This window comes from Naegleria lovaniensis (assembly GCF_003324165.1).
Source record: "Naegleria lovaniensis strain ATCC 30569 chromosome Unknown tig018, whole genome shotgun sequence".
In the NCBI taxonomy this organism is placed as follows: domain Eukaryota; phylum Heterolobosea; class Eutetramitea; order Acrasida; family Naegleriidae; genus Naegleria; species Naegleria lovaniensis.
The window spans coordinates 151164-176946 of record NW_025407839.1 but is presented as its reverse complement, the minus strand read 5'-3'; the positions used below and the strand labels follow the sequence as shown (position 1 = coordinate 176946).

Genomic DNA, 25783 nt, shown 5'->3' with positions numbered 1-25783 from the left:
AGTGAGGTGATATTCTACTGCGTGCAAGTGTTCGGTTGCCGTCGTACACTCAGTCAATTCTCCTTTGCACGAACCTAGTTCTAAGGAAAGAAAACATGAAGTGAAATGGACCCCCAACTCTTTACATTTTGAAAATTATCCAAAATTCAAGCCTTGTTGTTACTTCATGGCCATGATCTATCAGTGGCGAAACGCTCATTCGATATTGAGCTCAACAATTGATTTCATTTCCAAAAAAATGATGGTGCCAAAAATTGTGGTAAACCATTTCGAGACTTACTTTCTGTGAAAAGGTTTTTTGGCTTACACTAAAAAGGGCAATGATGAGAAGACGTCTGTAGTAGAACAAGTACAGCTCAGCAAATGGAATCTATGAAATTGTACTGTTGGAGAGTGTCATCACTGTTGTGCTTTGGGATGACACAGTAAGCCATGTTACAACAAGAAAAGCTGACAAGATGACAATTAGTGATGGCAGTATCGGAATGTGAACACAAAATTCAGTCTGAAATACAATGCATTTCATAATTCAAATCGATGAGAGACCATTCATCACACCGGATCTGTCCAGTGCCATGATGACTTGAATCCGATTCAATTATAAATTATAAAATTGTTATTTATAATCATCACTACATTATTACATTCCGTTCATAAAACTCTGATGATTACTAAAATCCCGTGTTGGTATTATAGTGTTGTTGTTGTTATGAATTATTAAATAAATTTAGAGCGCTTGTTGGGGAGAAACGAGAGGTCTTCTCTTCACTACTTTTACAAGACGCTTGTTACCTTCAGGACTGATGATACCAGCCTTGATTAATTCCAATCTATTTTCTTTATATCCCTTCAAACGTAACATTGAATTATATTGAGAATAAAGCAAACCACCAAAAGCACCCACAATACCACCAACAACAGCGGATGGCATTCTCTTAGGCGAGCCTTTTGCAAATCCAAAAATTCCCAATCCAACGGTCCACAAAGCAGCATATCCCAATTCTTTAGTTCTTGTGTTTTTCATGATTTGAGTGATGCTTGGGTTTTCGCTGATCACCGGATAGCACAAGTGTTCTTTTGACTCAACCACTCCGTCCATTTTTTTATTTATTCAAATTTCTATTCTAATTTTCAATTAACAATAAGTAGGAGTTGTTTTATCATGATATAGAACGTTGAGTCAACTCCTACGATGATATTTATTTCAATGAAAATGGATATTCATTTAAGAATGTATCCATCTTCCAAATCAGGACGAAAAAAAAATAATAATATTTTTATTTTTTGTTTCATCATAAAAAATGGGCTTTTGCAACAAGACACTCTGTATGGGATGCTGCTCCTGCTGTGCAGTTTATTCGGCAGTCAGCATGTTTATTCTTCTTTATTTGGGTATTCTCGTTATTGTGAGCGCTTACCCATTCTCTAAAGGAGTCAATGATCACGTTTATGAAACTAGATACGAGAAAGCTCAAGGATTTTTCATTGCCGCCGGTCTCTACTTCCTCTTTGTTTTGTTGGGAATTGGTGTAACGGTCGGTCTCTACTTTAAGAAGAAGAGAGAATAATTCTCTTCATCTGATTGTTAATACCTACCTTTTCGGATCCCTCTAATATCATGACATTTCATTGAGTTTATTTGTTTTCCGTTTGCTCCTCCCATTCCTCATCATCATAGAGCTTTTTGTAGAAAGTAATGCCCCGATAAACAAACACTTTATCATTTATTATAATTGAAATTAGGAATATTTGAAGATGTACATCACTCTATCGATAGCAGTCTGTGATCCATTTTCTTTCAGGTTCCTGTCTGGGTCATAAATTGTTGATTTTCTGAAAAAATCTTTCTTCATCGAGTGCAGCAGCATTTCAAACTCATGCTCTGCCTTTTCGTTCATCCAAGTGTATGTTTTAGCACATGCTTGTACTTTATTCTTTGATTTGCACAACGCTTGGATGTACATAGAACAGTTTGGCAATGCAGGTCCTGCATATTGTAAGCTGTTTTGAAATAGGATCGCCACTTGAGCTCGACCACATGTTTACCAACCTTCAAAGGAGTAGGGGAAACAAAACTCAAAGCCTGTGTCATGGCATAATCAAATTTGATAATCTTGACTTCAGAAAGCTCCTGGAACACAATACCTGAGAGTGCAGGATGACTTTTCTGATCGACTCCATCAATGCAAATCACATAGTCACCACTCGAATCTGCAATGGAATATTCAATAAGGATGTGACCCTCGTAGGCCAATTCAAACTCCACTCGTGCATCAGGAATTACATGAAAATCACCATCTCCAGCCTGTACAGCAATCAAACTCTGATTCGTATTCTTCATTTGCAGCTTGAGGAGTTCAAAGCGTGGAGCAGGTTTTACACCAATCTGAGAGGTTGGAGGCGAAGAAGATAGTAGAGGATTGACTCCCAATGATGAAATTCCTTGTCCCAATTCTTCCAAACGTTTGGCACAGGCTTGTGACAAGTCTTGCACTCCATAAAAAAGAGCTTCACCCTTCAATCTCAATAATTGTTTGACATTAAGATGACTTATAGAGAGATCAGCAACCCTCTCATATCGGAACCAATCCAAAATACTCTCAAATAATTCACCATTCAAATCCACAAACAAATTGCCTTCGGAATCATGACTCAAATATTCTTCATAATTAAATTCTGTTGGATGGATGGGTTGTTGCAGCACAGTTTGTTGGAATATTCCTGTTGTTGTTGATACGGATGGCGGTCTTCTTGTTTGCAACGTTGGAATGGATTTCAATTTATTGAAGAGAGGAATAGATCTTAAAATTCGCAAGGTGGTTGAATATTTACGTCCACCTACATTGATCTCTACAAGTTCTCCGAGAGTCTGTTTTGAAGGAGGCTGTTGTTGTTGTTGCACGGATGGTTGTGTTTGTGGAAAATGGAATGGATTGGTTGGTAGTTGTTGTTGTTGTTGCATGGATGGTTGTTGTTGTGGATTGAGTGTTGGTTGTCTTTGCCCTCCAGTTGGAAAATTCACTGGGAGAAAAGGCTGTTGGGGGTTCATGACGATGACTACGTATTTTTCTTTTTAAAATATTCTTTTCATAAGAATTCATATTCCGTGGAATTGTTGGGTTGGGTTGATCTTCCTTGCTCATCAATTCTTCAATATTTGAAATTGCGTTGGACAAGAATGAGAATTCCAATTATGGTCGAAAAAAATGTTTCACGGGTACGGCGTTGCACCCATGCGTGTTGATGATCGCAGTGTGGTTTCTTGCTCGAAAGAGAATTCTGTTTGGAAAATAATTCCCAACTTTTCTCTCAAGGAGGCCAAGTCACGATGTTTACTTCAGTTTCCGGTTCATCTTGTGCTTCATGACCTCGGCACGAATAACGATCCAAGCCAATTATTGTTTTATTATGAAATTAGAATTTTAGAGAGTAGTGTGAGTCATCCAGTGTTTGGAATTGGCCTAGCTCCTCCATATTTTGAAGAACAAGGAATGGTTGGATGGTACAAGCATTCGGTTGGTTATCATGCAGACGATGGTTACATTTTTGCCTCGACTGGGCCATCCTATACTCAAAAAGCATTCTCAAAATATGGTCAAGGAGATTGCGTGAGCGTGTTGTGGTATAACAATGAAGTGTATTTTGCAAAGAATGGACAATTGTGTCCACATACATCATCGAGACCTTTCAACAAGTTTATGGATTTTTGGGCAACCATTACAACCAACATGGATGTTTCATCGTTTCAAGTCATTACAGAAATGCAACATTTTCAACACTTGTCAAGAGACGTGTTTCCATTCTTACCTGAGAAACTTAAAAGAAATAAGTGTATGAATAGAGTGACAATAATTGGAGGTGAGAATGTCGAGCAAAGCCCCATGATTGAAATTCCAACATCAACACTTGAGAAGAGCGCTATTATTACGACAACTCAAGAGGGTGACTCAATGGCAAGTGAGGATGAAATGTTACTATTGAGATTACAACAAGATTTCACAAACCTTCTTAGCTCCATAAAAACAAAGAATCTCACAACACATGCACTTCAACAACAAGTACGAACATTGCAAATGGAGAAGGAACAATTACAAAAAGAAATTCTCACTATGAAAGAGTCTTTCCAACAACAACAGGCAAACAACGTCAAGAACATGAAACACTTAAAAAGATTCTAGAAGAAGCTCAGAAACCAGAAAAGAGAGTTCAATTTAGCAAAGATGAACTCTCAATTATTCCAAGCACCACATTACAAAACATGAAAATCCACATGGAATCGAATCTTAAAAGCATTCATGAATTGCAAATAGAGCGTGCTTCAGAGGAAGTGACTTGTGCTATCTGTTTTTCAGAAAAGAAAAAGATCTTGTTCCTTCCGTGTCGTCATTTGTGTACCTGTGAAAGTTGTGCCAACTCTGTGAGCCAATGTCCAGTTTGTAGGAAACCAATCGATCAGAAAATATCCATACACATGATGTAAAAGCACAACTTCAATTTTACCATGTTTGGCACGATTCAAAAGAGGTAATAAATACAAGTTCAAAAAAATGCAGCAAGACCTTTCCGACCATCCATCCATAACCAACTCCACGACCATACACAACTCACAACAATCCTACAGATCATCATGCTGTTCCTATTCAAATATGACTGGATCGTTCGGAGAAATGTATTACCGATTACTTCAAAGATTCAAGACAGAACAATTGGAAAAAAACAATCATCATGTGCTGATTACAACAGATTCCTTACTTCATGCTTTCCACTACAGCTACAAGTCCATTTTGGAGTCCATTGAAGTTCAAATATTATTTCCGAAAAGCAAACGATTGTTTGCCAATCTCTTTGAATTAATGAAAAATACCTTTATACCGCACCGATTTTCAGAGTATCAAACCCAAAACTCTCACTCCAATGAATTAATGCCATCCAATGAATTTAGGCCATTAGGTTTAATTGAGCAAGGATTGATAGATCTTGATTTTTATATCACCCTTTCGTTTTCCCTTATTGTGGACAAGGTTGAACACGGATTTTATCCTTCTAACGCTCATGATATTCAGTACTTGTTTGATCTCATTCATAGACGTTCAGGAAGCGAGTTTAGCTCATCTTGTTGTCTATTTACAATATTCGGAGAAAAAAGATTTTTCGAGTTTAAGCGTTATCAACCAAATTGGTACTACATTCGAGACTACATGAACAATTATTTCAAGCTTATTAGTTGGTGCGGAAATACTTATCTTGACATTACAAACTTGCGTCAATTTACTTAATGCTGTTATTATGGCTTTTAATGTGTGAATCAAATACTCTCGATAAGGAATATGTACATATTGAACATTGTTATACAACCATGATTGGACCATCAGACTCTGTGAATTGTGAAGGAGTGACAAGTTTTTTGTTTGACTACTTTGGTCTGGAACAAAACGAGATTAGTCTAAGCAAGCTTGGAGAAAAGCTCTATTACACAATAACTTTGCCCGATGGAGAGAAGGCAATTAGAGAAATGCAAAACTATGCTCTCAAGAAACAGTTGGGTTTGAATTACATTGCCAACTCCACGCTAAAATCACCTGAGGATGGAATTGGGCATGAAGATGACTTAACCTTTTGTTTATTTGGGCAAAAGTTCACAGTCGACTCGTTCATATTTTCAAATGTTACGTTTGACAGATTAACAGATACTGAAGGAACGAGGCTTCTACCAAGAATAATACCAACTGTTTTAGACCTCGGATATGCAATATTTGGAGCCGAGACTGTTTCAGAAAACTTGATGCGAAATACTGATCCTTATTTTGACGTGGTGATACCAAAATTAAGAGAGTTACGAGACCTAATACAAGATATAGAGTCCTCTATGATACCTCCGAGTATTCACAACTTGTGGCTAAAGACGATACAATCGCTCAGCTCGTTCACATCATCAGACGAACTTTTTTCTTCATGTGAAAAGTATGAATTTAAAACGCTTATAACTCAATTTTCATCGTACTCACATTTAAAGTATGATAGCTCACTATTCGCAAAACAGCATATTGAAACAGATATTGAGCCAATGTCAATTAAGGAGACGTTCGATATTGATACTGCGGCCTCTGGATTTAAGGACATTCAGTTTTTGGTTGACGGAAATATGCACTTTTTCAATAACTTTCTTTCATTATTACGATTTTTGAGAGATATGCTTGAACGTGATGACATTTTCAACAAAATGCCAATTAGCGAGGAGGCTACAGTATTTTACAACAATTTTATCAAGACGATTCAAGTACTTATGAATATTCACCAAAAACAGTCCAACAAGCAAGCGCTCTCACAACAAGAAATTGCCTTTCTTTCAAACATTATATTCGCAGAAAAAGATATCCTTAACATAAGTCAGAGGCCTGAGAATTTGAGACAAGTGCTAGGAGACGCCACTACCTCTCAGAATTACAGAGTGTTTGGATGGTATCCCAACCTCTTTTTCAAGCGTGATGACGCTGGTCGTTTCAAGCCAATTGTCATTGACATTCACAGATATCCAGATGTGGACAATGGAGCAATTCTTTGGGAAGCGGTGGGTGCTTGCCAATTGTTGGAACTTATTGATCACGAGTCTGGTCTCAAGTTTTATGGACCCATGTTTACACAGTACGAATTTGTCACACCCTATTCTACCACCCTGAATAATGCAACATGGAAAACCAAGTTGAAAAATCCCAAACTCGAATGTAACGTATGGATGTCAAGTCTCAGTTCTGATGCTTGCTTGGGAGCCAATTTCATTGGATATTCTAGGCTGGACCATTTCACATGTGCCGATTATACAACTCAGTCTCAAACTCCATCCGTGATCAATGGCAACAACTCTTCACCCAGTAGTCCAAAGGCACAGAGAATGCAGTAATGAACGAGTTGGCGCCAATATTCAACTTTCAAAAATCTAACCGTTTCACAATTTGAAATATTATTATTAAAAAAACCACTAATTCACCAACAACGCACACACCATTCAACTTTACACCTCCGAATTCCAAGCCACACCAACAACTCCACATGTCCAATAATACTTCATTCGCTGCTGCAGACTCTTGCCAATCCACGACTTTGGCTCCACTCTCTACCTTCCTTTCATCTTCAACATCAACGACAACCAACATGGACTCCACAACGAGAACAAGAAAGTTGACTCAAATTATTTTGGAAACCGAAAACACCTTCAGCAAATATGCCAACGAGTTGCAGACACGATTTGATCAATACATTATTGATTTGAATTCTCGTGCCGACTTTATTCAAGATCAAATTTTGAAATCATCTTCTCTCTATTTTGCAACTCCGTCTTTCAAAGGCTTGAATGATCTTGCGAGTAACAGCGGTAAGAAACCTTTCCACCGTAATTTCAATCATAGTAACAGTGGAAAGAAGAAGACACCTCTCAGGAGTCCTCCCATTGGGGTGTATCAATCACATTTGCCTTTACATAAATCCTCTCCGAATATGATGATTGTACCATCTCCACTCATGAGAAAGCAAATAACACCTCTTGCCACGAGAAATTTGGAACAGGAACAAAACATTCATAATGGTTCTAATAGTACTCAACAATTTTCATTATCGCCTGCCTTTAGATCGTTTCAATCTCCAAAAAGTAGTATGAGCAGCGGAAGGAAGAAGAAGTTTTCAAATTCATCCACTCATTCAAACGGAGCACGTGCTAGTATTAATAATAAGGAGTTGGTCTCTCCTCAACAAAGTCCAATTCCAATGATCATTGACAATACAGAGTTAGAGAGAGATTTATTGTCTTCTCTTCCTACACTTGATTTGGAAAAGGATATTGAGAATCCGATTGAGCCAGTCCTTAATCAACAAACACAACACAAACATGAAAGAATTTCCCAGCAAAGAGCTCCTTCCGGACTCTCGGATGATTTGGACATGATTCATACGGTAGAGTCCTTGTCGACCGATTCGGACAATGAGAAATCTGAACATTTAATTATTGCTGGAACGAGCACGAGTACATCTCACAAGAGTCTCTCAACTTCACAAACCTCAGCACTTCTGATGGAATCTAAGAAGGATGTGGCAATGAATGATACCGAGTCGAGCGCTCCTCAACACAACAACAACAACTTGGAAATGAATGTACACAAGGAAGAGGCAATTTCTCAGCCTATTTCTCAAAATCTTGTGCAAAGTTTGAACAATGGTCCTGTGGAGTCGTCATCATGCACGACCTCCGTTCCATCTTTATTGAATATTCAAATGAAGAAAGAAGAATTGAGCAGTGAAGAAGAAGTAGTGGTTGTGAAAAAACAAAAGAGACAGGTCAGAAGAAAGGCCAAGACACCAAATCACCACCAACATTCTGTACCAACCACCAGTGCATCAACAATCATGGTTGATTTGACAACAGACTCTTCAGGGGAGACCAATGTGACTGAGCAAATTTCACATCTCTCCTTATTTGAAAATCGTGAAACTTTGGACAAGATGGTTGACGCAGAAATACCTACGCCTGTTTCTGCTGATGTGCTTAGACCAGAAATAATCTTTCCAACTTCGAACATTGCTGTAAAACAAGAGCCAATTTCTCCAGTGGTCTCTTCTCAACCACCAATGGTCCAGACAACAGAGAAGAGTTATAACTTTTCCGAATTGGATGGTCATTTGACAGATGATAGCGTTCTTTGTTTGAGCGTACCCTCTGATTCTGAGGTGAGTGACTTGTTTGAAGAAGAAAATGAGAAGGATGTTTGTGTTCAGATTGATTTTGCCTCTCCTCCACCTTCTAAATTGAATAATAACAACGACATTCAAAGTAAGGCTGTCGTCATCTCTGAGATTGTACCACCTGCTTTACACCCACCCAAAATTCCAGACACTACAGAAGACTTGATTTGCGATGCACAAAACCTCTTCTCCAAGTTTGCTTTTAGCTCTACAACAACGTCCACCGATCTTTTGAAATCATTGCAGGAGAAGATTAGTTCACTAAAATCCATCGAATCGCCACAATCCTCTTATCCCACTTCCCTTAATGAGGAAAATGAATTGAACAAAGCAGTAGCCTCAGAAATGCCCCTTACAACTTTTCCCGGCCATCCATTGTGTGAAAATGCACCAACTTCTACTAGCGGTGGTGTTGATGAGAATGCAACTCTTGAACCTGCCACTCCTACTGCTGTTGTTGGAGCTATGGAAAAACTTGGACAACTCTCCATCCATAATAAGAAGGTAGAACAATGGTACTCATCGCCAGAAGTTCAATTGTCACCACCGCCATTCGAATCCATGCAACGATTTGTTGACACTCCAGTGAAGGAAGCAAAGACTCGAGTTTTTTCCCCAGCAGCATCCAATCAAGAAACAAATTTGAATGCAGCACCAAACTTGGTATCAGAGTTGTCTTCTCACCAAATGGAAGAATCCACAACCCCTAACAATAATGAGCGAATGATGATGATGGACTCTCAAAACACTACTCCACCTCCATCAGCATTTAGAGAACCTCCAACTGTTTCACAACATGGCAAGTACAAGATGCTGACACCCAAAGTACTTGACAGTCCAGTACCAATTAGCACGGTTGCGAACATGGAAGCAGCAAATGATGACGTGCATTCTTCTCCAAACATTACTGCAACAACACTTGCAGAGGATCCTATGGAAGTGTTCCTCTCTAAAAAGGACTCGATTAATATCATTGATGTGGATGAACATGATGAGCACGATCACAAGAGAAAATTCCAATCTAAAATGTCTTCTGACAGCAATGATATGAAACGAGTCAAACTCAGCGATGGAAATAGACTCTCTGTGGCATCCATCACTTCCATTTCGTCTGTGAGCAGTACTGCTAGCTCTGTAAGTGCTTCCTCCAACCATACAGGAAGTTTTGTCTCGAATATTTTCACTGGTGTGAAATCATTTGTATTTAAGGCAACACAGAAAAAGACATCCAACAACAGCAGTCATGCCTCCAAGAAACCTAACATTAACAGTTTGAAACAAGCCGAGTTGGCCAAGAAGAGAGAAGAAGAAAAGAAGGCCCTCAAGAAGGAAAAGCTCGAAAAGCAACTTGCAGCACAAAAGAAAAAGAAGGAACAAGAGGACGAGCAATCTAAGAAACAACGACCACTTTCCAATAAGAATATGGCTGGATCTTTATCAGGAAAGACATCTCATGTGGAAGGAACCACACTGCAGCAACAGCAACAACAACGACCAAGCAATTCATCGACCAGCCAAGTGCCATTACCACAACAACAACAAGCACCACAACCTCCAAAGAGACCTGTAGGACTCATTCTCAAACATACTTCTCAACCATTGTTGCAATCTTCAAGTAATAACAAGACAAAACCAAATTCTGTCTCTACATCTTCCATTCCATTGTTGCAACAATCTCAATTGGAACAACAACGCTATTCATCGTATGCCCTCAGTGATGAGTATAACAGTTCTGAGGACGAGGACGAAGCTAGAAAGAGAAGACAATCCAAGAAGATACCTTCATGGGCTCAAGGCGACAATCTTCGACGAAACTTGAGAAGAAATCTTCGTGTGGATCCTGACAAGATTTTCTCAGTGACAAAAACTTGTGATTTGGAAGAGATTTTTGCTGGCTCTACGAATGAAGTTCTTGTGACTCGATTCAGACAACGTACTTCTTCATCGAATTGGACAGAAGATCATTTCACCATTGAGGAAGAGCAGGCTTATCGAGAGGAAATGGGCTTTGATTGTTGAAAGCTCAGTAATTTGTATGATGAAACTATGAAAATCTAGGCGTTGTAAGCGTTGAAATTGATAGGACACAAGGTTAATTCACTTGTGTGTAAGATCATGAACAATAAACAAGTGTGGATCGACCCTTTCCATGTACAAGAGAGCTGTAAAAAAAATGAATCCACAAGAAATACGTGAATGGATATGGAACGAGTTCACAACACTCAATCCACTACCGAGTATCCCAAATTAATGTGAGTACATGATCATGGAACATTGGAATTTAATTTTGACATTGTAAAATGTTGTCATGGAAACCCATCACTGCAGAGTGTTTGATTTGGATTTGACATTATGTGAACATCGGGACTCTTGCAAAATTCATCTCGGAATTGCTAGTCGAACCGAGGTCACAGACTGGGCCACTGAATTGTTACACACTCTCCAAATTCATTCATGGTTTGATTGGATTCAAATTTATCCTGGCTCGAAGAAGAAACATTACAAGTATTTTGCTGAGAAATTGGTTGAAGATGAGGCAGTGATGGAGAAGAGCAATAGTTTCTCTCAGGTCTACCATAAAATGATCTTTTATGATGACAAGAAGAGGAATATTCATGAAATTGGACAATTGGGAGTATCATGTGTGCATTGTGAGGAGGGTTTGAATATTGAGAAATTTATGGAAGGATTGAAATTGTTTAAAAGAAGCTTGCTCTCCGTTCTGATTAATTATGGGTTAAACTGACTAATTTGTTTTACTGATATTTAAAACTTGATAAGATATGGATAGAATCAATGACAACCATTGGAAATTGTGATCAGTATTTTACAATATTAATTGTATGCAAGAGAGAAACATGTGACAAGACTGAATTATTCCACTATTTACAACAACTGAATATTTACAATTAGGGAATCCAATTAGGATACTATTCAATCATCAATTCGAGATGAGACAATTCGAGGCCTTCAAAATTATCTAAAATAGTTTTCACTCCATTGTCAAACATTTCTTTAGAGTCAATTTCATTAGAGATATCGTTACAGTTAATGCCAATCACATTGGAATTTTGTAGAGCTCGCATTGAGGCAAGACATCCTTGTGTCGTTCCCTCAAAAACAATGCATTCATCGGGATCAACTTTTAACTGTTCGAGAGCAACCTTGTAAATGGATGGATCAGGTTTTGGTCTCTTCAGGCCGTAACTCGACAAGACCACATCAAAGTAGTCAAAGAGGTTTAACTTTTCCAACAAGCATTTCGTTTCCGTGTTAGACAAGTCAGACACCACTCCAATCACAATTTTGTTTTCCTCTTCTTCTGTTGATTCATTATGCTTTTTGATCGATTCCAGTAATTTTTCCATTCCCGATAAGGAGGCCGTAGACAAGACATTTTGTTTGGTGATGAAATTTACAAATTCTTTTTGTTTTCGTTTGGCAATTTCCAAATGTTCATCCGCAGTATTGTATGGCAGCAGTTGGAACAAGACATACATCTCATGAAGGAATAGAAATATTTGCAAGTATTCTTGAAAATTTAAATCATAACCATACTCGGTCAAAATACCATTCCATACTTGATAATTGATATCATTGATATTTCGGATCAGACCATCCAATCCAAAAAGTATGGCCTTAATTCGTTTTTTGTTGTCGGTTTGTTTCGTTGGTGTTGAGGGATGAGTGGCATCGGCCTCCTCGCAGTCAGTGGACATTTTTTTTGTAATTTACCTCACTGCTTTTCCCGCTCGTTGTATTTAATAATTATGACCAAAGATATTATTGTATGGAGTTTATTATTTAAAAATTCAAGCTCATTGGTGCATTTCTCTTGGAAACGTCATAAATTCTTCCTTCCTTTTTACCTCCAATTTTTCGATTTAATTCAATCCATTCACACACAGCGTCATAGACCGACTTGTTATTATTCGGATGTTCCTTAATGGTTGCCTTTTTAGCTGCTGATAATCCATCACCTCCTTGCAACAAGTATGTTACAGAGGCAAGCGAATACATTCTATCGGGATCAATATAGTCACCATTGAGAGTCATTTTCACCACTCGACTCATGGGAGGCTTGGTGCTGTCGAATTGAATAGAAACTCCGGCTGAAAAGTGAAGGAATGCTCCAATACAGTTCTCTGCTTTAGCAACTCCCTGTTCAACCAATTCTAAAAGGTCACTTCCTTTAATTTCGAAAGAGTGAGGAAGTTTTGGAATGGGAATTCTTTGAGCATGTCAAGTCTGGTGATTCTCTTGTTGTCGTCATAGAAACGATCTCCTCTAATTCCTCCACCACTGTCATTGTGAAATAACAAAAGTAAATAATAGAGATCGTTCCAACAATGTGAAACGAGTTGTGATATTTTAAAATAATTCTGAACTCAACGAAAAATACATACTTGATAATAGCAAGCTCAGCATTGAACGTATCTTTAAAAATGTCAGCAACAAAGTTTGCAAAGGTTGTTTCCTTAGATCTGACACTCTCAGTCGAAGAGTCCAATTTTCTTTTCACATATTAAGAATTTACAATAAATGTTGTTGGCATAATTGTTTTTTAACAAATTCATCAAGAGGTACATACGTTGTAGTAATACCAATTTGTTCAGTAATTCCTTCTGGAAGTTGCTTCATATAATGTTGAATAACTTCTGAGACTTTAGCATTTGGTTTAAATCCACGATTGACAATCATATTGCAGCTTGGAAAGACTTTTACCTGTTGTATTCGATGAATTATTTTGTGCATTGTTAAAACCAGATGATGCATATCATGTTCAAATGTTCAAATCAATGAGAGTCATAACTAGGAAAATTATTCCTTCACATACCTGTTGGAATTTTTCTCCATTAATAATGGTTTGCTTTTTCTCAATAGAAATGTCCAATCTAGAAACATATTGTGCATCGTGTCCTGCCTATTTGTTTTCAACAATTTTGAGGTCACAATAGTCGATTGAAATGATTTTTTCATTACGTACCTTGTGAATGAAACAATCGCCTTGCATTTGAGTGTGAACAGAATGGTCATGTCCACCAATAATGAGATTAATTCCTGGACAACATCTGGCTAATTCTCTGTCATCGGCAATGGTCAAGTGAGTCATGGCAATGATAACATCACATCCATCTTGTTCACGAAGTTCCTTCACTAATTCCTTTGCGACAACCACGCTAGGAAGAAAGACAGCCTCATTTCCTGAAACAAATTAACAAATGTCAATCAAGAGAATAACATTGTCAATCTTCCATGAAAAAGTTCTTCCGAAAAAACTCACCTGGTTTTGACAAAACTTCAGTGTCTTGGTACAAACACCAAAGATTCCAATTTTGAAGCCATCACATTCATGAACAACCTTTCGAACTAAACCTGGCAAAACCTTGGTGTTGTCCTCTGGTTGAACAACATTCGAGCAAACCCATTTGAATCTACTCTCCTTAATTCTTTGAAGAACATTTGGAGTACCAAAATCAAATTCGTGATTTCCTTTTTGAATCATTATCTTAATAATGTCTAAAAGGAATTGTCCATTTACTTACCCAATGTGACATAATCAATGTCAATATGATTCAAAATATCAATCATGTGATATCCCTGTTTCGTTTGAAGTTTACAATTTTTTCATGTTGCAATCATTGATAATAAAACTTGATACATATTTGTTACACATACCTTGTATTGAGTTGCCAATGTAGAGGCACTCATAAAATCACCATTGAGTGTAGCAATACAATTTCTAGCCTTGTACTTTTCAGTTTCAATAATTGTTTGCAATTCGGCCAATCCACCAACTCCATTGTCATCTCTGTATATTGAAAAAGCAACATTTTTGGAATGATACAAGTTCGTCAATAATGAAAAGCAAGTATCATTGGAAATCATCATCCGATATCCGATGAACAATTTTGATCATCATTATGTATTACACGATCAGGAACAGATCAATTTCAACAAAGAGGTCATACAATTATTTCATTCCGCACCCATTGTGATCACAAAAATTTCATACATCATATGATGATGAAATAGAGAAATATCATAATTATTTCAATAATTCAAATAAAGCCATTTCAACCTACGGAAGCATTTCATAAACATCATTCACCATAATCACTGTAAAAACAGTCTTTTTCAAAGTCTCCGTGGGATGGAAAGCTCTCTCTTTCAACAACTTCCAGTGAAAGGCGCTCATGATGATATCGATTGTGATTTAGGGCTATTTTTTTGTAATTAATTTTTAACAAGTTTGAAATTCCAAGACCTGTCATCCAAGTTTGAATTTCCAAAGATCCCTTTGTAAATCAATTCCCTGGGCGTGAATTTTCCCTCAGCGGAGAAGTTTTAAAAAAAAATAAATAAAAAATAAAAAAAAACCTTCTCCGTTTCCGGCTCGGAGAAGACTTCAAAAAAAATCCGAAAAAAAAATGCAAGACAATTCCCACGAAGAGAGAACAAGCCTCCTCTCAGCTGTGGCTGGCACTGGTCATCATCATCACGAGGAGAACCATACTACGGGAAGAAAGGCTCCACCTTCATCATTACTCATGAATGAACAACAACAACAACAACCTGGTACCACCACTACTGCTACGGCTCAGGAATCATCGGATTTAGCTGAACAAGCACCTACTGAACTCAATGCTTATGAACGAGGTGAAGCTGGATCTGTAGGTCAATGGAAAGACTCGTGTTCTCTTCCTTTCTTCTTTAGTATCTTTTTGATTGCCATTCCATTGTTGTGGTTCTTGTTAGTGTTTCAAAACGTGTACATGAATCCTTTTAATTATTCTCCTGATTTTGAATGGATTTATAATCAAGCACAACCAGTGAATATGAGTAGTACTTTCCAAACAGCAGCAATTGGAAGAATGAATAGAACTGAATTTTCAAATGAGTTTATTGAGAAAAATGTTTTGGATCACTTCCCCAAGTTGTTGAAGAAGTACGGAGTGGCCGGAGCTCAATTGGTATTGATCGATCAAGCTGAGAACCCTTCTGTGGATGATCAAGATGCAAATTCATGGCGTTTGAGAGAACTTGCTTTTGGTCAACGAGATATTTATTTCCAGGTGAATGACACGGTTGATAATTTTACGTTATTCCAAGGTATGTTTCGAAAATCATTTGAAAATGATGACATTGATTTCACATACTTGTGAAATTTTTTAACACTTTCCGATCATGAAATGATGACAACAGTTGCTGAGCTCGGAGAAACAGTCACTGCTTTTGGTATCATGAAGTTACTGATGGATGGTCGTATCAATTCCATTGTTGATTCTGTGAATGCCTATCTCAAGTCTTTCAAGATTCTAGATTTGGCTGGAAACCTTCACAACGGCACAAATATTAAGGAACTCTTGCAACACACTTCTGGATGGTCAATTTGAATTTGTATGAAACATTTTATGGCCAACCCGCATTTGACGACAGTCGCAGTCTCGATAAGGTTCGACAAAACATTCGTGTGGACACTTCCAAAGTTGGAGCTGTTTCTTTGAGTCGACAAAGCATTGGTGCTGATTATGCAGTTTTACAAACACTGATTGAAGACGTCACTGGACAGAATTTCACCAAGTGGATCAATGAGAATATTTTGAATCCTTTAGGAATGATTCTCTCAACCTATGACACAAATGACATTTCTAACGATAGAATTTTCAGCTCCTCTTACGGAAGTTATTTCTATGCCATTCCTGAAATGGGATACTCTGTGATATCTTCATTTGGTTTATACAGTCGTGCCAGAGAATATGCAAACTTGGTGATTGCTGGTTTGAATGCTGACAAGAGTGGAAATGCTGTTCTCGATCAACGTCACACTAAAAGTATTTTCGATGGTGACAAATACATTGACGGTTTCAAGTACACAACAGCTACAGGCTATGGAGTTTTGGTTGAGACTCTCAGCGATGGTTCATTAACTGCTTTCAAAACAGGTCTCAATGTAGGATGGAAAGCACAGTATGGATTCAATTCTGTGCACAAACAAGGTTATGTCTTATTTACAAATACTGAAGCAGCAGAACCAGTGTTGGATGTGTTCCATTGTTATTGGCAATATCAAATGACTGGAAGTAATGAAAATAACGCCTGTGTTCGAGTTGCAGACAGACAAATGGGTGATTTGATTGTATCCATCATTACTTGGATCTTTGCTGTTGCTCTCCTTATTTTCTGGGCAATTATGACTGCTGTGATTTGTCATCCTAAGTTCCCAATTACATGTAATTTCCCATTTTTATCTGGTAATTGGCTAGATAGAGCCACCAGTTTTTCTGTGGTTTCCAGATTCATTATTGTGGTTTTCATTGCTATTATTTACGCAGCACTCATGATCTTTTTACATAGTGACGTTTTTGGTTTGGTGAGATATAGTGTGCACTATGTCATTTTTGCTGTTCGTTATGCTCCATTCTATTTACCATTCTCTTCACTTGTTTTTGGATTTTACTGCATGACTTGCATTTGTATTGCTGTGTTTGTGTATCGATCTGAAGAGCAAAACTCCAAGAAGATCAAGGACTATGAAAGAATTAACTATTGATCATGTAAGATTTTAATAACAACAACATTCATCATGCAAAATATAAATTAATTCCATTATCATCATTGTGTCAGGCAATTCCAAACTCAGAAGCGTCATGAAATGTATGTTGAGATACAACTTATCATCAGGGATCCCTTAGAGATTGTATGGCTATGTAGTTACTCAGCATTTGCCTACATGGACTCATTCACCTGTTCAAAACTTCGCTTTAAGGCAAATGCAAAGTAAACGTATTGTGATAACCTGTGATGACCTTAACTTTCTGAGGGATGTCGGCTGCATGGTCTCGAACCTTAGTGGCCGTGAATACAGTTTTTAGCTTGGGCCCAATTCCAAGTTGACCCTCAGAGTTATCTATTGTGAATGTTGAGAGTAAGTTTGGAAATACTGAAGCGAAAAACAATCATCTACATACCTCCAAAAACTATTATAGAACCTTTGTTTGTTGTGAGTATGGACATGGCTGATCCACATGCCATCGAGGTCACATGCTCATTCGAATCAAGCACGGTCTCAATGCTGGGATTTGGAGTGATGACATCAACATTCTCAACTTTGGAAGAGAGTGCTAGTTCTCCTTCACAATTGCTACCATGACAGAAAACTTTGTGATCTGGCGTTAGGAATAGCGTGTGACCAAGGCCACAACAGACCTGTGTTCCAGGATTTTGATCTAAAAAACATTCCATGTAGGTGAGATGAGAGGGCTTTTGTGTCGCAGTTTCTGGTTCTAATAAGGAAAAGCCAAACACCTTCTTATCATTGGTGAGGAAAATGATATCGTTGGAACCACAGAAAATCTTACTCACGAATAAGCGATTATTATCAAAGAATGTGATTCGTGTGGGTTCATGAAGAATGTTCGAGTCTTCAAATCCAATTTGTCCACAGATATACACTTTTCTAAGCTTGGTCAGGAAAACTGTGAAAAAGGAGCCACACACCACAGACTCCACCACATCACCGTTGAGCTCCAAATAAAAAAAGTTTAGGGTTTTCAAAGCATTTGCTGGTTTTGTGGGTGTTACTTTTTTAGGCGATTCCTTCTTGGGAGACCTGTGTTCATCAGAGCTATCTTCACTATTGTCTTCGTAAGTTTCTTCATCGTCAAAATGATCGTTGTGCTCCTGGTGATCAGTCTGCGATCCCAAACCAAGCTGTCCGTACGTATTAGACCCTCCTACAAGAATTTCTCTCTTCTCCGTTACCAGTACTACATGAAAATGGCCACATGAAATCTCCCTTAATTTGTTGGAGTCATGACAACCGTTCCACGTCACCTCAAGGGGAACAATAAGGGTTTTGTCATTTCCAATTTCCAAAAAATTGTTTCCAATCATGAAAATGCGTTTCTGATGAGTGATGAAAAAAGTACTGGCATAACACAATTTAATATCCTCAATATAGTCACCATCTTCAAGATAATGCTCTGAGATGTAATCGGCTGCCTCACATGAGCGAAAAGAATAAATAATTTCTCCCATGCCAAAACGATTTCCATTTCCATTAGTATCGTCGTCATCAAATATGACATGATCGTCATACAATGAATCATCTCCATCGTCATCATACAACATCTCGTCATCACTCTCCGTATCTTCATCGCTTGATTCCGATCGATCCTCTTCACTTCGTTGCAGCAATAAACTCTTCCTCTGCTCCAACGGAGTCTTTTTTGAGCTCATCCGTTCTTCGGCATTCTTCCTTTTATTTAAATAAGCATTTACCCTCACTCCCAACATTTGATCAATGTTGGATCCCGTTGCATACACGAGAGAAGTATTCTTCTTACTGGTACCATGATGAAGATGATGAGCGTGAGAGAGATGCCCACGCAAAGGCTGTTGCTCCATCATTTCTTTCCTTTGAGGGTTCTGAAAATGGGGTTTCATTTTTTTGAGTTCTTTATTTTATTAAAAACAGTAATTGGTGGAAACGCCTATGTACATTCAGGCTTGGAATTAGCAAACACAAAGATGAAGAAAATTCTAAAGAAGGAATCGTGGAACGTTGGAATTTGGTCTGTTCCTTTGGCATTTTCAAAGTTCCTCAGTATGAGATAAAAATAGAAACAAAAAAAATTTTATAAAAATGAATTGTGAATGGTTCTGGTGATGAAACAATTCAAAACAAAAACATCCTTGTATTTGCTCATCATTAACCACAAGTAGTATTGAAACAACAACCCCACAAAAATATTAGAAATGACCATTTCCTATGCATTGATTGCCGAATGTGCCATCAAGAGTACTTCGGATGAAATTTACTCGACCAACGTCATCTCGGAAACTTCATGCCAAAAAACGTTGAGAAGAGTGATTGAACAAAAAATCATTCCCAAGATGATGAATCATTCTGTGCAAGTTTCTTCGTATGATAAGCTCGTACTCACTCATGAAATGTTTACCTTCTTCATTAAGAAGGAACGATCTAGTATGGGCGATGTGTTTTATGTGGTCATTTCCACACAAGATCAAGTCAAACATAGAATTTGTTGGAAAATGATTGATTCCATGTCTCAGGAATATCATTCTCAATATTTGGAATCGAACAGAAAGATCATTCCAAATTTGTCTCAACTCATGAAATTTCATAATGATCCCAACAATGATAAAATTACCAAATTGCAACACTCATTGGATGAAGTGAAGAATGTGATGGTTATTAATGTAGATAAGATTTTGGAAAATCATCGAAAGATGCATGAATTAATTGCCGAGTCTGATGATTTGATGAAGCAAGGTGAACTATTTGCTAAGGGAGGAAAGAAATTGAAGTGGGCCATGATTAAGCGATGGATTTATTTGGCTGGTGCTGCTGCTGCAACTGCAACGGTGAGCATTGGTACTATTGCTTTGATCTTGATAATTGCTTTGTAAATATATTATGGGAGAGTGGAGAATGAGAGTGACATTGTCACCAGCTCTTCAAAAGCAGTGGATGAAATTGGCTAACAGATATCAGAAAAGACAGTAGATAAGCAAACGTTGCACGAACTCGTGAGATTTTACAGCCAACGATGATCGTTTGATGATGGGAATTCTCAAAGAAGGAATGACCAAACGAACGTTAGGTGATTTTCAACGTTCATCTGTACGCGATAAAAATAGACATGTCGATGAAACATGAATTCAAAACAAAAAAGATCCTCGTATTTGCTCATCACTAACCACGATCATTGAAATGACCATTTCCTATGCATTGATTGCAGAATGTGCCATCAAGAGTACTTCTGAACAAATTTTCTCGACCAAAATCATTGCCAAAACTCCACGTCAAAAAAAGTTAAGATTGATTGTACAAAAAATCATTCACAAGCTGATGAGCGAGATGATGAGCGAGATGATGATGAATAGAAGTTCTTCTATTTATAAGCTCCAACTCACTCACAAAATGTTTACCTTCTTCATTCAGAAGGAACGATCTAGTATGGGTGGTGTGTTTTATGTGGTCATTAGAAAACAAGATCAAGTCAAACATAGAATTTGTTGGAAAATGATTGATTCCATGTCTCAGGAATATCATTCTCAATATTTGGAATCGAACAGAAAGATCATTCCAAATTTGTCTCAACTCATGAAATTTCATAATGATCCCAACAATGATAAAATTACCAAATTGCAACACCCATTGGAAGAAGAGAAGAAGGTTTTGGTTAATCTTGATAAGGTTTTGGAAAATCGAAATATGCCTGAAGTAATTGCCGATTTGAATCGGCCAACAAATCTTGCAATAAATCAACAATAATGTATTTAAAATGTTCACTAGTTGACAAAATCGAGCACGACACCGCTTAATGTTGTGGTTGTGGAGACATAAATCTCACAGCAAAGTTGAACACAACCAACAAAATACCACCTCCAGGACCCAATCGCAATACCTTTGGCCAGAATCCCTTATACAATGCCTTAACACCTTCCTCGTTATAAACCTTAACAAGGGCAGGTAAAGTCCAATTGTACTTGTGAACAGTTCCAGGCAATTGGTTTTGAATACGGGTCTTTACCACGTCAAATGGTGTGTTCAACATGGTACCAAATGTACCTGAGAGGAAACCAGCAATAAAGTCTTGGAACAAACGTTGACCCTCAGAATTGGTTGCTGGCATTCTTGACTTGACAGCGTGAATTAAACCAAAGTAACCACCATTCCATGTGGCGTTTCTCCAAATAGTTGCCTCCAAACCAGTGTACAATGTGAGAACTCCTTCTTGTTTCAAAATCTTGGTGATGGCATCTTGAGTGTTCTTGTAAAGTCCGAGATTTTCCTTAGCTTGCAAACGAATCTTTACCAATTCGAACTGTTATGTGAGTTTTTTAAATTGAGATTGGCCAATTCAATGATTTCACATCAAGTTTGTGAAATGCAAGACACATTTGACAGATAATAGTATTAAAAATAATGGCAATGTCGATTTTAAAACAGTAAATGACATTGTGTGAAATTATTGAGTAGATGATGATAAATATGTTTCTTGAAAAACCAATCATCAACTTACAGGAACGACAACAAAAGCTTCAGTAATACCAGCACATGAACCACTCAATGCAGCACCAACTTGTGAAAGCTTCTTTGTTTCCTTTTCCATGAAAATATCCTTGAAAAATTCGTTGGCAGCAAATTTCACGGCACGTTTTGGAGCTATCATCATGTTTCAACAATGAAAGAATACACAATTCATTCATTCATCGTTCATTCACCGTTCATTCATCATTCATTAACCATTCATGAATAGAATAAAGATCATCAACAAATGAATCAAAGATGACAATTTCGTTCCCAATAAAAATCAATAACAGATTCGATTCGGAAATGAGAGATGGAAAAGCAAAAACACTCACCTTCCATAAGAATAGGTGGTAAAATACCACGATACAATGATTTCAATCCACTGGTCTTTACAATCTCGGACACTGTACCAATAATACTTGGAGTCTTTCCAGTACCGGCGTAGAGTTGAGCTCTTGTCTTGACCACATCCACTGAGAGTGGTAGTAGTAGAAGAAGCAAATGATAACGTCATTCCAAAAGGAATACAGGACAATAATTACGGAGAAAATTCATCATCGGAAGAGTCATGAGAGATGATGATAAACGATTTAATGATGATGAAACCTGTAAATATTACAGAATATCCAATAACTACTTACGTGGATACATGACCAAAATTTCAGTAACTCCAGCAAAGCCTCCTATTCATCACGAAAACGTGAGAGAGATTCAATCAAAATGACAACATATCATCGTATACAACCGAGAACCATGCAAATCAAGTCAATACTGATGATGATAAACCTTTGGAAACACCTACCAGCTGCAAGCTTGACTCCAATTCCAACGTTATGATGTGAGTGGGACATGATGATGATGATCGAGGGTTCAATACTCGAGTTCGGAGTAAATTTTTTAAATTCTTTATTTTCTGTGTTGTGAAAGATCTTGCCTTCAACTTGTTCTCACTCTTCGCTGATTTTTATTAAAGAGGAGAATTTGTCGCGAAGGAGAGACCGTTCGAGCGAGATCCTCAATTTCGCTCTTGTAAACTTGATCATTTCTTTCAACATGGATGATAAGAGAATGTGAAAATTTCACATCTTGAGGTTTCATGTTTATAACGCCAACGACGATTTCATAAAAATTCAATTCATGATAAAAGATATGCTTGTTTTTGAGCAGAGTAATTAAAGCTTGTAGTTGTGAGATCAGAAATAACGTCTATCATTGGTTATCCACACGGTTTTTCAGTGGGACGAAAGTTTTTGTCATCATGAATGTTGAAATGGACAAGTTCCGCAACGAAGGAATGAAAGATGAATGTGTTGACAATCTGCAACTCAATAGCAAACCCACTCTTTGCTTGTGAAAATCCCGAATTTTCATCTGACACGTTGTGGTTTACAAAAAAAATTCAAGTCTTGGTGCGAGGAGAGAATTTTCACACACTTCTCCCGTAAAACCCAAATCAATTCTGAAAGATCAACAATTAATAGTTATCAAGTTTATTATTATTGATAACTTGTAATTCACATACAATACATGAAATTTCATTCCATCACATCATCAATTACTTATTCAAAGTCTTATCCACCTTCATCAATGAAGCAAGGAACGACAAGATCATTCTTGGTTTCACTTCCAAAATATCTTCAAACAACAAAAAGACAGTAGCACCAATCTTACGAGCCACAGAGATGGCATACTTGGCATTTTGAGTAGCATCTTCATCACTCTCACCTGGAGTAACCAAATCCAAATTACAAGCACTTGGTTTGATGGCTGCACACAATTTGCACAAAAAGACACCAGTTCTCAAACTCTTATCATCCAAACCATCAATTGGCTTTTCATCAGTCACACGAGTATTGGCCCAAGCAACAATATCCTTTTCTTCAATCTCCTTGCCACCTCCCAATGCCTTCAAAGTATCCAACAAGGATCTTCTCATCAATTGCCAAATCAAACCCAAAATAATCTTCTTGTTTCCATCGGCAATATCAGTACCTCCGACATTGACTGTATTGAATTTGAATTGTTTAGCCAAATCAACACAATAGTTGGTATTTTCAATGGCTTGATAACGATTCTTTGGAGGATTTGAAACACGTTTCCATTCGACACATCCTGGCTTGACCTTATCAAAGACCTTCAACAAGACGACACCGTCTTTCATGTCTTCCGGAATGGCATTACAATCAATGTCCAAGGATTGAATCCAGAACTTGAAAGCACGTTCTTCTCTTGTACCTTCCATATCAAAGTTCAACAATTCAGCATAATCATTCAAGTTGACTTGTTCCAAAGCTGGATAGTTATTGAACAAGTTGGCAACAAAGGCCAAATTGAGTTTTGGATTGTGATTCACGACATCTTTTGGACGAACGAATTTACGACAACCAATCTTGTCAGCTTGTTGCAACATCTTTTCAGCTCTCTTTTCCAAATCATTTTCATTCAATGGATCCTTTGAACATTCACCATTTGGACAAATTTGTGACAACAACAAGGTATAAGCCACCGAGTCCTTAATATCACCTTCGAGGTTACGAATACGACGATCAGATCCAGCATTCTTCAAATGATAATTGACCCATCGAATCAACAAGTCCGTTGGATTCATCTTTAACAAATCACTCAAAGATTCTCCTTCACCCAACAATCGAACCAATTCAGGGTGAACCTTCAAGTTAATATCTGCCAACAAACCAATCTTGATAATTTGCCAAACGAGACCCAACACAATGTGAGGTCGTCCTTCTTCAATGAAAGCAGGACTAATATTCACAACACGACAACCAATGGCCTTGGCAGAGTTGATGGCCAATTCGTGATTTTCATTACGTTCCCATGGATTCAAACTCTTCTTCTTGTTGATGACTCTTTCATCGACAGTACCTGGAACAGCAGTGTTGATGAGTTTGTTGATGAGAATACCATCCTTGCAGGCTTCAAAGAGACCATCCTTGGCAATTGGGAGTTTTTCTTTGAGATCGTCATCATCCATAAGAGTTGAGTTGATATAATCACTGTGTGGAGTTGGGGTTTGAGATTGAGTTTGAGATGGGGTTTGAGATTGAGTTGGGTTTGAGTGTGTAAAGTATGAGCAAGTGGTGTGAGAGATGGAGTGTGAGAGTTATGTGAGGATGAATATATATTGGATTGGTCATTATCAAATAGATTCGAGTTGAAGAATTTGGAAAGTATGGATTTCACACACGACAGTACCAAGAGAAGTGTACATCCATAACAGAGGAGATAGATCAAGGATTGATACACACCAAGAATATTGTGAGAGTTTGTTTTAGACAAGTTGATCATCATGAATTAAAAGCCATCATGATCATATCATTCATATTGATCCATGATAACAACAACAACGAGTTGAACACATCAAGATCATCATAAAAAACGAATTGATCAAAATCATCATGATGATTGAGAATAGGATTAATTGATGGTGTTCTTAAGAAATTATAACAACTTACGTAAAAGCTTCAGTTTCTTCTTCAGTGTAACCGTGATGACCTGATCCTCCTTGCACACCAACAGAGACAACGCTTGCAGAGGTGGAGAGTTGATTTGGTCTTGGACTGTTAACCATCTTTGTTTGTAGGAAGAAGTGTGAAGAGTGAGAAGTGTGGAATTTTTTTTTGTTGATTTGAGGTTTGGCAAGTGACAGGGTGTGGAACGAAATCATGATGATTGACGTGTCAAGTTGTAAAAAATTGATTGCTGACTGTCAATCTAGAAACAACAAAATATTGAGGAAAGACCAATCGTTTTTCAGACTAAAAGCATGTTATCAGAAGATCGACGAGTGGGAAGAATTGCCAAAAAGAATGAAATGCCTCACACTTGATCTACTCGGCATCATTGATTATTGCCTCTAGATCTTGCTTCGTTCATCACAACAGTTGAATCAAAATTAAAACTTTCATGACATCATTCCCAACATAAGGATTCGTGTGTCTTTCCTTACACACACCAAAAAACTCTTCG

General features: G+C 37.7%; 15 protein-coding genes across 15 annotated transcripts; 8 read left to right on the top strand and 7 right to left on the bottom strand.

Moving 5' to 3' along the window:
* Nucleotides 1-727: 727 nt before the first annotated feature.
* Nucleotides 728-1099, bottom strand: C9374_002964 (uncharacterized protein; the record flags this gene model as incomplete). The annotated part of the gene is made up of 1 exon (XM_044692439.1): nt 728-1099. The coding sequence occupies one exon, from the start codon at nt 1097-1099 to the stop codon at nt 728-730; it is 372 nt and encodes a 123-aa protein (XP_044549808.1).
* Nucleotides 1100-1894: 795 nt separating this feature from the next.
* On the bottom strand, nt 1895-3049 carry C9374_002963 (uncharacterized protein; the record flags this gene model as incomplete). The annotated part of the gene is made up of 1 exon (XM_044692438.1): nt 1895-3049. One exon carries the CDS (start codon nt 3047-3049, stop codon nt 1895-1897), a length of 1155 nt encoding a protein of 384 aa, XP_044549807.1.
* A 157-nt stretch (nt 3050-3206) lies between these two features.
* On the top strand, nt 3207-4178 carry C9374_002962 (uncharacterized protein; the record flags this gene model as incomplete). Its single annotated transcript, XM_044692437.1, has 1 exon — nt 3207-4178. The coding sequence occupies one exon, from the start codon at nt 3207-3209 to the stop codon at nt 4176-4178; it is 972 nt and encodes a 323-aa protein (XP_044549806.1).
* Nucleotides 4179-4547: 369 nt separating this feature from the next.
* On the top strand, nt 4548-5276 carry C9374_002961 (uncharacterized protein; the record flags this gene model as incomplete). Its single annotated transcript, XM_044692436.1, has 1 exon — nt 4548-5276. One exon carries the CDS (start codon nt 4548-4550, stop codon nt 5274-5276), a length of 729 nt encoding a protein of 242 aa, XP_044549805.1.
* A 20-nt stretch (nt 5277-5296) lies between these two features.
* Nucleotides 5297-6898, top strand: C9374_002960 (uncharacterized protein; the record flags this gene model as incomplete). Its single annotated transcript, XM_044692435.1, has 1 exon — nt 5297-6898. The coding sequence occupies one exon, from the start codon at nt 5297-5299 to the stop codon at nt 6896-6898; it is 1602 nt and encodes a 533-aa protein (XP_044549804.1).
* A 149-nt stretch (nt 6899-7047) lies between these two features.
* On the top strand, nt 7048-10749 carry C9374_002959 (uncharacterized protein; the record flags this gene model as incomplete). Its single annotated transcript, XM_044692433.1, has 1 exon — nt 7048-10749. One exon carries the CDS (start codon nt 7048-7050, stop codon nt 10747-10749), a length of 3702 nt encoding a protein of 1233 aa, XP_044549803.1.
* Nucleotides 10750-10926: 177 nt separating this feature from the next.
* On the top strand, nt 10927-11476 carry C9374_002958 (uncharacterized protein; the record flags this gene model as incomplete). Its single annotated transcript, XM_044692432.1, has 2 exons — nt 10927-10982; nt 11059-11476. 2 exons carry the CDS (start codon nt 10927-10929, stop codon nt 11474-11476), a joined length of 474 nt encoding a protein of 157 aa, XP_044549802.1.
* A 184-nt stretch (nt 11477-11660) lies between these two features.
* Nucleotides 11661-12449, bottom strand: C9374_002957 (uncharacterized protein; the record flags this gene model as incomplete). The annotated part of the gene is made up of 1 exon (XM_044692431.1): nt 11661-12449. One exon carries the CDS (start codon nt 12447-12449, stop codon nt 11661-11663), a length of 789 nt encoding a protein of 262 aa, XP_044549801.1.
* Nucleotides 12450-12534: 85 nt separating this feature from the next.
* On the bottom strand, nt 12535-14929 carry C9374_002956 (uncharacterized protein; the record flags this gene model as incomplete). Its single annotated transcript, XM_044692430.1, has 11 exons — nt 12535-12920; nt 13010-13032; nt 13137-13244; nt 13322-13455; nt 13568-13654; nt 13718-13935; nt 14015-14038; nt 14107-14223; nt 14277-14331; nt 14410-14542; nt 14817-14929. The coding sequence occupies 11 exons, from the start codon at nt 14927-14929 to the stop codon at nt 12535-12537; spliced, it is 1398 nt and encodes a 465-aa protein (XP_044549800.1).
* Nucleotides 14930-15161: 232 nt separating this feature from the next.
* Nucleotides 15162-17284, top strand: C9374_002955 (uncharacterized protein; the record flags this gene model as incomplete). The annotated part of the gene is made up of 3 exons (XM_044692429.1): nt 15162-15843; nt 15937-16117; nt 16171-17284. The coding sequence occupies 3 exons, from the start codon at nt 15162-15164 to the stop codon at nt 17282-17284; spliced, it is 1977 nt and encodes a 658-aa protein (XP_044549799.1).
* Nucleotides 17285-17495: 211 nt separating this feature from the next.
* C9374_002954 (uncharacterized protein) lies at nt 17496-19179 on the bottom strand (the record flags this gene model as incomplete). The annotated part of the gene is made up of 2 exons (XM_044692428.1): nt 17496-17641; nt 17703-19179. The coding sequence occupies 2 exons, from the start codon at nt 19177-19179 to the stop codon at nt 17496-17498; spliced, it is 1623 nt and encodes a 540-aa protein (XP_044549798.1).
* Nucleotides 19180-19491: 312 nt separating this feature from the next.
* On the top strand, nt 19492-20166 carry C9374_002953 (uncharacterized protein; the record flags this gene model as incomplete). Its single annotated transcript, XM_044692427.1, has 1 exon — nt 19492-20166. One exon carries the CDS (start codon nt 19492-19494, stop codon nt 20164-20166), a length of 675 nt encoding a protein of 224 aa, XP_044549797.1.
* A 304-nt stretch (nt 20167-20470) lies between these two features.
* On the top strand, nt 20471-21034 carry C9374_002952 (uncharacterized protein; the record flags this gene model as incomplete). Its single annotated transcript, XM_044692426.1, has 1 exon — nt 20471-21034. The coding sequence occupies one exon, from the start codon at nt 20471-20473 to the stop codon at nt 21032-21034; it is 564 nt and encodes a 187-aa protein (XP_044549796.1).
* Nucleotides 21035-21080: 46 nt separating this feature from the next.
* On the bottom strand, nt 21081-22647 carry C9374_002951 (uncharacterized protein; the record flags this gene model as incomplete). Its single annotated transcript, XM_044692425.1, has 5 exons — nt 21081-21587; nt 21786-21928; nt 22129-22269; nt 22438-22479; nt 22599-22647. The coding sequence occupies 5 exons, from the start codon at nt 22645-22647 to the stop codon at nt 21081-21083; spliced, it is 882 nt and encodes a 293-aa protein (XP_044549795.1).
* Nucleotides 22648-23351: 704 nt separating this feature from the next.
* Nucleotides 23352-25385, bottom strand: C9374_002950 (uncharacterized protein; the record flags this gene model as incomplete). Its single annotated transcript, XM_044692424.1, has 2 exons — nt 23352-24810; nt 25270-25385. 2 exons carry the CDS (start codon nt 25383-25385, stop codon nt 23352-23354), a joined length of 1575 nt encoding a protein of 524 aa, XP_044549794.1.
* Nucleotides 25386-25783: the final 398 nt, after the last annotated feature.